Source organism: Alnus glutinosa, chromosome 14, assembly GCF_958979055.1.
Source record: "Alnus glutinosa chromosome 14, dhAlnGlut1.1, whole genome shotgun sequence".
Taxonomy (NCBI): domain Eukaryota; kingdom Viridiplantae; phylum Streptophyta; class Magnoliopsida; order Fagales; family Betulaceae; genus Alnus; species Alnus glutinosa.
Genome location: NC_084899.1, coordinates 6,488,844 through 6,498,247, shown reverse-complemented (window position 1 = coordinate 6,498,247; position 9,404 = coordinate 6,488,844). Strand labels below are relative to the sequence as shown.

Here is a 9,404-nt window from a genome sequence, read left to right as displayed (position 1 = left end):
AAAGGGTAATCGTGTCTGGCGGGTCACCCGTGGGTGACCCGTGACCTCGACCTGCCAAACTGAGATAAACGAGTCGATCCGTTTATGACTTAAACCTGTTTAAGGTAGACCAAAACTCACTAATTTCGTGTCGTGTTCGTGTCGTGTCAAAATTGCTAGCCCTACCATGAATTGGAAATCGGTCTCGGAGAGATACAACACATGAGGATTTTTGTGGTGTTAAAAGAAAAAAGAAATATTTAAATAAAATAAAAAGTGAAATAGATAAATTGTTGAAATTTACATTAAAAAATGAGTAGACAATATAGAAAAATGAACTTTTTAACTAACTAAAGTAGCTATTTTTTAGGAGATTCTCTTATTAAAAATGAAAAAGCAAAAAGTTTTAACAAATGAATCCTTTGTGTTCTGTTTTTTAATAAAAAGCAAAAAGTTGGCCCAAAAAAATTTTCTAAAAATTATTTTATACGGGTAAAGTGAGAACCAACTCTTTGTTTGACTCGGTCGTCGCTCAAAACCGACATTGTCAAAGGGTGTGCCGTGTCAGCAAGAGTGAGGTCGTATGACTCGTATCCACATTTCGTAGGTGCGTGCGTGTGAAAGGCCCTGCCGCTATTATTAAGATCAAGGCTCTATATAATATTTGAAATTTCATTTCATTCTTTAAGTAGAGGATTTTTATTTATTTATTTATTATTATTTAAAAAGAAAAAAGCCTCGTGCAACATACTACATGTGTTTTTTAAATCAAGGAAAACCAAAAGAACCAATTTCCTTTACTTCCATTATTTTATTAAAAAAAAGTTTTATATTTTCTCTATCTTTTTATTAACATTTATTTAAAAGAATATTTAAATAACTTTTTATTTAACATTTATTTAAAATAATATAAAAAAATGATAAGAAAAGCTATTGTAGTGTTTATTTCAATAGGGAAGTAAACCGCAGCTTTTAGTTCCTTAAATTTAAGAAATTTTTTAGAGAAACTGCCGCTAGTACTCGTAAAAGGCCATCGTCATTTTTGAAGAGATATAAAAGTGACACATGAATGACTTCTAGAATTACTCGAGGGATTCAACGTTTAACGTTTTCTTTTTTTGAGATACCTTTGAAGTTCAACTTTGGTTTTTTAATTGCCGTGGCCCATTTTTAATCTTAAATATTTGAAGAAAGTACCACTCATTTGTCAATGCCTCCCCAAACTACCATTATTTTATTAAAAAAAGTTTTTTTTTCTCTATCTTTTTATTAACATTTATTTAAAAGAATATATTTATATATATTTTTTGTCTAGCATTTATTTAAAATAATATATAAATGATAAGAAAAACTATTGTAGAATTTATTTGAATAGAATAGTAAAACACAGCTTTTAGCTCCCTAAATTTAAGAAAAATCTTAAAGAAACTGCCTCTAGTACTCGTAAAATGCCATCCTCCTCATTTTTCATTTTCCAATAAAAAAAAAAAGTAATGTTATATACTACACTAATATTTCACTATGCTAGAATGATATTGCTAGTTTATCATTTATTTTTTTAACAAAAATTATTTTAAAAGGTGAATTGACAACGTCAAATCAACACACTGAAATCGTCTATACATAGCATTAATAATGTATTAGGAAATTAGTTATATTTGTATTGAAACATGAAAAGTCATTACCATTAATTCTCTCACTCTCTCCCTCTCTTTTATTTTTTATTTTTCTTTGGTGATGATTGTGATTATCATGACATAGTTTACTTGTTGATTTGTTTATGAAATGTCAAAATTACTTATTTATAGACACGTGCTAGATATCCAATTAGCAAGGAAATCACGAAAGCGGCTTGCAACGACCAAAGGGACATATTCGCCATTGTATATTATATATATTTATTTGGTCCTTGTCCGTTCTCTTGGGCATGCCCACCCTATAGAACTTACCGGAGTATCTGAAAATCGGATCCTCGCAAAAAAATTGCGTTTGAATTTAGCGAATAGAAGTATCTGGGAAACGGAGAGAAGAATAGTCAGAAGCGAATGGGAGCTTTGGAGATCTGGAACGCCATGGAAGTAGCACGGGGAGCTCGAGTCTCCGACATTCTGTCTTCGTCTCTCACCATCGATCCCTCTCTCTCGCTCCCTGAAATGACGCCTCGCATCATGTTCGTCTAGATTCTCTCTCTTTATCTCATATGCATTTCTGTGGCTTTGATTTGAATTCCAGAGGCTACAATAGTTGTTTTGGTGGCTCTCGATTTTCATCTTCCGTTCGGTGCCTGAGAAACCGTGGGAAAACAAGCGAAAATTTGAAACTCTCAAATATTATTTTGAGCTAAATGCAACAAATTCTTCTTGCTATTGCGGAAGACAAATAAAACATGAAGCATGAAATTGTATCATACTTTAGTTCGGTTATGCTAGTGCTCTCTCTCTCTCTCTCTCTCTGTCCGAGAAATTTGATTCGATTCGCTTCTCTTTGCAGAGAGTTGTGCAAGGATCTGTTCAAGAAATGGTCGAAATTGGAGGATTCTCGCTTTTCTGTAGAGACTGTTTCTGGTGGCATAACAAATCTATGTGAGTATTTGACTTGATTATACTAGCTCAAATTGATATATAACAGAAAGAGGCATACTTTTTCTTTGATTTGTTGTCGTGTTGGTTTTTGAAGTATTGTTCGAACTGAAATTGGTGGCTGATTCGTGTAGTGCTGAAGGTTTCTGTTGAGGAAGAAAAAGGAAACTTGGAGCCGGTGACAGTTAGATTATATGGGCCTAATACTGAGTACGTTATCAATCGCGAACGGGAATTGCAGGTTGTTCCCTAAGCTTTCTGATATTTATGTGTAATCAGTGTAGAAGCACCAGAATTCCAATGTGCCAACCAAATGGTTCTAGTGCCACTTGTTTGAGCTCAATTACTTCATATTATATTGGGGATTGGTTTGTTCTGTTTTGGCTGTAATTTTTTTGGAGCTGATTCCCTATCGAATTGAAAAGGTTGAGGATTTCATGTTATCTTAAGCAAGTTGAAAATTGTATATATTTTTATGCTACTATAAGGACTCCGTCACTCAAGGGTAATTGGACTGTATAAGCTCCCCGCACTTGTTTGGGAGTTCGATCACAGAATCCGTACTAAAAAAGAAACAGAAAAAAGCCAAAAAATTTAGAGCTATCAGATGGATCAGACAGCTGGATGGGGAAGTCAGTAGTTGTTAGGTTCATGACAAATGTTTATTTTATTTTATTTTCTATTTTTTCATCTAAAAAAAAAATGTTTTTTCTTTTGATGATTATATTACATTGCTGAAAGATGCTTCACACAGTATCCTACCTCAGTTTACCTAGTTTTATGTAGTTGATGAGTATCCAAATGCATGTTTCACTTTGTAATTGCTCACCACGTATTGTGTTTAGGCCATCAAATACCTATCGGCTGCAGGATTTGGAGCCAAGTTGCTTGGAGTTTTTGGAAATGGAATGCTGCAATCTTTTATCAATGCTCGTACACTAATTTCATCAGGTAGACATTAGAAAGATATATGTCAGGGTGGGACTACACTATTGGTTTTGGTCAAGTTAATTGATACTTTATTTTTACTGTTAGTGACTCTCTGCCAAGTAATTCATTTATCTATCGATCAATATAGAGTCTGAGGAAAAATTGCTGGAAGATTGTATGATTGTTGTTGCCCTGTAGTGAGTTTCACTCAGAAACAGACTTCAATTTTCAGCATCAATTCTAGGGTTTTCCCCATGTACAAAAGACTTTTGAGGTAGCAATAATAATTAAAATTACATCCCCCCCCCCCCCTTTTTTTTTGTATCATTTCGATTTGAAATCCAAGGTGACGAGTATCTATGCCAAACCGCCCCCCTTCTCTCTCGGAAAACAGAAAGAATGTTCCTTTACTTGTCTTTGAACTTTGAAATAGAGATGGGTATCCCTTAAACTGTAATGGAAATTTGTTCTTTTTACAGCGTCATTTTCTTTTTCAATTTTCATCTTCTTTATAAGCGTATGTATTGCCATCCTCATCTGCCAAATAATCTTTCTTTAGGTGTGGTCTGAAATGGTGACTGAAATAAAAAACTAGAGAAACTTTAGGCTATTCACATTTAAATAGTATAATTATACACACACATGCATTTCTCATTGCATATGCATTTTCAATATGTCTGATGATGTGCAACCTTTGTAGTTACATTATTTAAAGCATACACACATATTTTCCCTTGGCAGACATGAGAAAGCCAAAGCTAGCTGCTGAGATCGCCAAGCAACTACACAAGTTCCATGAAGTGGAAATTCCGGGTTCTAAAGAATCTCAACTATGGAACGACATCTCCAAGTTCTTTGACAAAGGTTTTCTATCTCCCATGATGGAGGACTAGCTATGCCTTCTGTCAATATATACTGTTTGAAGCTAGTTTACTTGGATCTGGTGTTCAATTTTCAGCTATTTGACCTCCTCTTTCCCTGATTTTTTGATAGTTGATATTTGAGTTGCCACCTTCTGTTGCAGCATCTGTTCTTGAATTTGATGATGATGAGAAGCAGAGGATGTATAAAACGATTTCATTTAAGGAAGTTCATGATGAAATTTTTGAGCTCAAGGTAGTGGTTGTTTCATAGATTTTATTTATTTAATTTTTTTTTTTTCGCATTTGATTTCTCTGTTTTGCTATCTTCTAGGAATTTTGAAGCTCGTCTTCTGTACCTGTCCTGAACTAGACATGAACCTAGAGGTTTCATTACCTCCATATTGTTCTGACCTTCCAACTAAATAACAAGATATAACCTTTTGAGAAGCCCAACTTTTCGGCTTCATTGAAAAACAGGTGGAGGAAACTAAGTCTAGAGAATGCATAGTTAAATACAGTATTTACCTATTAACTAGCTGAAGAGATCTTGCTACTATTGTACATTGATATTGTAAATCTGAACAACCGAAATCATATGACAAAAAGTTTCCTCAAAAGTAGACACATAACTGGTCCTTTTTCAGTTTTTACCCAATTAATCTGGATGCCAACCTTGAGGAGTTTGGTAAAACCAAATCCAGATGGAGCTATAATATGAGAATATGCTACATCGGTATTTGGGAATCCAGAAGCACAATTGGAAGATGCAATTTGTGTCCAGACTTATAGTTACAAGCCCCTGGCATCGTCTTAATTTTGTTCTTTTTACCTTAAAATAGTTCTTGGTGGGAGGAATCCTCACAAGACTTCAGCAAATTGAGCTAATGTCATGGATAAAGGCTCTTTATGTTGATTAAGGTGAAAAAGACTTTATTTCTCTTTACGATTGTCTTCTGATAATGAAACAGGAATTGACAGGCCTTCTTAATGCTCCAGTTGTTTTTGCTCACAACGACTTGCTTTCGGGAAATCTGATGTTTAATGATGAAGAAGGTGTGTATGACCCTCCCTTTTTCCAGTTCATATGCTTCTTTCCCTCTTTTGTTGACTATAGCCGAACTGTAGTATGTTCTATTTCTGTTACATTGTTGTATTGCTGTTTGGTTTCTATTACAATGTATATGTGCCAATTTTATGTACAATTTTCAGGTCTATCTCTCTCTCACACACACATGCACTCTTAACACATGGAGAAGCGGAAAAGCACACAAACAGCCCTACACCCACATCCACCAATCTTCTCCTTGAATTTTTTTGAATACAAAGTTAATAGGCATGTTTTGTTTTTGCTCTGTAAAGTTATTTGCATGTGCTAATTACACAGCAGTAATGAGCAAACCCAAAGTACAAATTGCACATACCGAGGAAGTTTAATGTATGAGATGTGTATGGGGGTAATCTTTTAGGATTAGATTACCTTGTTTGATTGCACTTAACTGGAGCGAATCTAAATACCCAAGGGAATGTGGATTCCCTTGGCTTTGGGAAAGTTTTCTTCCTTTTAAATGACAAAAATGCCCACATCCCCTTACCCATACGTTTTTATTAATTTGTGTTGGGATGGAACTTTTGGAATGCTTTGAAACAAAGATTTGGGATTTACGTGTTCTATTGGAAATTGAATTTAGAATTGAAGGTACGGAGCGAAAATTTTGTGTTGGGATGGAAATTTTGGAATGTTATGAAATGAAGACTTGAGATTATAAGTGCTTTGACATTTTATTTCTATTTTAGAATTCTTGGGCAATTTTTGTTAATTACTGTGTTACTGTTTGAAGTTAGAGTGTGTATGTGGAAGCATTTGCGTGTTGTTATTGCTTTTGTCAAAGACTTGAATGATACTTATGTTTTGCTTTCTTGAAGCAAAATTTGCTTCAAGTGTTGTGTTTTTGGTAAACAGCAGAAGAGAGAAACATAAGGATATTTTGGGAAGATTGCCTAGGAGTAAACCAAACATGGGAATCTCATATTCTCGGGAATCCTATTAGATTCCTAATCATTTTCAAACATGAGTTTAGTCACATTTTTGGGAATTTGGATTCTCAGGCATCATATTCCTAGGAATTTGGATGCCAGGGGAATGTTTGATTCCGAAACCAAATGCTACATTAATGGTTTTCTATCTCTTAATTTGATGGGTCCCTAAATGGTTGAGTACTAGAGATGTCTTGTGCGGAAGCCTGTGTTGTGAGATTGCAATTATTCAGGTGCACTGGATTGGAGATTAGGCTTTGCTGATGCTAATCATGTGGAATTGTTGGGGATGAGACTTTCTTGGTGCCATGAGTAGATAATGGGTTCAATTTGAATAGTTTTGAACAAAGAATGCCTATGGTCTGTGTAATGGGTTGCTACAATTATCTATTGCCTAAAAGGTGTTTAGCGAGGACAGTTGCGTGCTTCTGGCAACTGGAATGATTGACTTAATGAAATGTCCAAAATGGGACTGCAAAACAGGAATGAAATGCGATGTTGGTGCCTAAAATGCTGTCCAACATCCATAAAGGAAAACAACAAACAACTAGAATAGAATGAGTTCTTGGTTAGCTGATACGGTTTTACATTTTCTCCTTTAACGTTGTTTGTTTGGTGCATGTTCAGAGAAACTCTACTTCATTGATTTTGAGTACGGGTCATACAACTATAGAGGCTTCGACATTGGAAATCACTTCAATGAATATGCAGGCTTTGATTGTGACTACAGCTTGTACGCTTTTTAACTTTTGTTTTCTGCTTGCTTCTCTCTCATTTATCATGATGACTTAAGCAACATACTATTTCTGAACCGTTCGAAATGATTTTATTGCAGATACCCTAATAAGGATGAACAATATCATTTCTTCAGGCATTATTTACAACCTGAGAAACCGCATGAGGTACATAAGGATTGTGTTCTACTTCAGCTTGAAAATTTTAGTATTCAACTATGTTTTTTCCTTCGTTTGGCCCATAATTGTCACGGCCTTCAAATCATTTACAACTTTACTATTACTCTTTTGCGGTTAGAATGAAAATCATTCAATTACTTAGCTTTTGGGTTTGAACATCTAATTTGTTGGAATCTTCCATTGGTTGACCCAACTCCATGCTTTTTCACAGCTTATATAACTTTGTGTGTGCACATGATATGGCAATAAAATGACGTGTTGGCTGATGTAATGGACATCCTGATATAAGCATAAAGCATGTATCCTGTCCTCATGATTTCACAAAAGAAAATCTTTACTTGTTTTTCATTCTTTAATAATTATAATTTGGACATCAGGTATCCGACAAAGATCTTGAAACTCTTTACGTCGAGTCAAATACGTATATGTTAGCTTCACACTTATATTGGGCATTGTGGGGACTAATCCAGGTATCTCTATTCCTCCTGCTTTGCTAGTGAATACTCCCAAGTCCCTGTGGCAGCTGTGACTCACAATCTATTTGTGTCTATTGTTTATAGGCAAAGATGTCACCAATTGATTTTGATTATCTCGGCTATTTCTTTCTGCGATATAATGAATACAAAAGGCAGAAGGAAAAGCATTTCTTGCTAGCACAATCTTACCTCTCGGGATTTGGGGCTGGGTAGATATTCTTGTTTATGCTTTGCTCAGGATATTTTCTGTATCTTATGAATTTGTTATACCGACTTTTAGGAAGAGGCCCTTGGTTCCTCTAGTTAGATATTGTTGTAAAATGTTCTTTTATAGCCATAAATTATGATAAAGGAAATTTGAAAACAAATTTGAGCAAATAATTGCTGCCTAGGGCAATTTGATATGTTCTTCTTTTTTTTTTTTTTTGATAAGTAATTTGATATGTTCTTTTGTAATTCTGAAACATGTATTTGATAATTTTTTTCTTTGCATAATATTGTGTTCATCTTATTTAGTTGCTATTATTTTCACCCAGTTTCACTGGAATTAGGATCTTAATCTGTTTCGAATTAGGATCCTCTCAAATTATTTGTCCAAATTTGAGAGAATTCAGGAAGATGATTATGAGAGACTACTTATAAAACCTATCTGACTAAATAAAAATTGGGTTGTCCAACCATTTATCCGGTCAAGTGGGTCCCATAAGTAGTATCTCATAATTATTTGCCCAAATTCTCTCAAATTTGAAAAAATAATTTGAAAAGATCATAATCTGTTTCACTATTGGTTACAGTTTGTTTGACCTTCAGTAAAAGCAAGTGAATACCACTTGGCCAAAAATGACCGCATGTGTTTTAATTTTTTTAATGGTCCAGAGTTAATTCCATTCAAGTTTTCTAAGAGAAACAGTGAAAATAAATCTGGATCATTGAAAAAATTACAGCACCCAAGCCAAATCTAGTTATAGAAGCCTACCTTGTGGTTAACCGGTGGGCAATCATCCCTTGGTCATGGAGGATAAGGATCTTTAGTAATTTGCAGCCCAAATTGTAGACAGCACATGTGAGAGAATTTTCATGAGACCTTGCTCGAGTAAGTGGCTGGACATTTCAAAATTTATTTGGTCATGTGGATTTCATATGTGCTCTCTTAAAGCATTTTCAATGGCTTATGCATATTTTTATGCAAAATAGCTAACTAAAATTCACTTTATCTAGTTTAGTTAATGAATTTTAAAAGACATCATACGTTTGATTATTTATTATTTCTCTATATAATTTAAATATTATTTCTTTATTATATTTTAGACTAAATTTCTTTAGTTCAAAGACTTAGTTTTTGGACTCCAAAGAAATTAGAATTATCTTTTCTTCAAATTTCAACTATACTACTGCAATCAACTAATCAAACCATACGGCAACCAAAAAAAAATAAAATAAAATAAAACCATAACCATTAAAATTTTTCTTTTGCCAATCATTCGATCATCTGAGGGTGGCTGAACAGCATCCGCGGCCGAGGAAATGGTTCGTAATCCCTCCAATCAAACCAATCACTCCCAACATAACAATCCACCCTCAATTCTTTGTTTTTGATCATTCAGTCACCACAAGAATCACCATATCAAA

The 9,404-nt window shown here is 34.4% G+C and overlaps 1 protein-coding gene across 1 annotated transcript; it reads left to right on the top strand.

The window, feature by feature from the left end:
- Positions 1 to 1,888: 1,888 nt before the first annotated feature.
- On the top strand, positions 1,889 to 8,270 carry LOC133858059 (probable ethanolamine kinase). Its single transcript, XM_062293486.1, has 11 exons — positions 1,889 to 2,149; positions 2,470 to 2,561; positions 2,693 to 2,799; positions 3,404 to 3,509; positions 4,230 to 4,352; positions 4,513 to 4,604; positions 5,320 to 5,404; positions 7,013 to 7,118; positions 7,221 to 7,287; positions 7,677 to 7,769; positions 7,860 to 8,270. The coding sequence occupies exons 1-11, from the start codon at positions 2,025 to 2,027 to the stop codon at positions 7,986 to 7,988; spliced, it is 1,125 nt and encodes a 374-aa protein (XP_062149470.1). The 5' UTR covers positions 1,889 to 2,024; the 3' UTR covers positions 7,989 to 8,270.
- Positions 8,271 to 9,404: the final 1,134 nt, after the last annotated feature.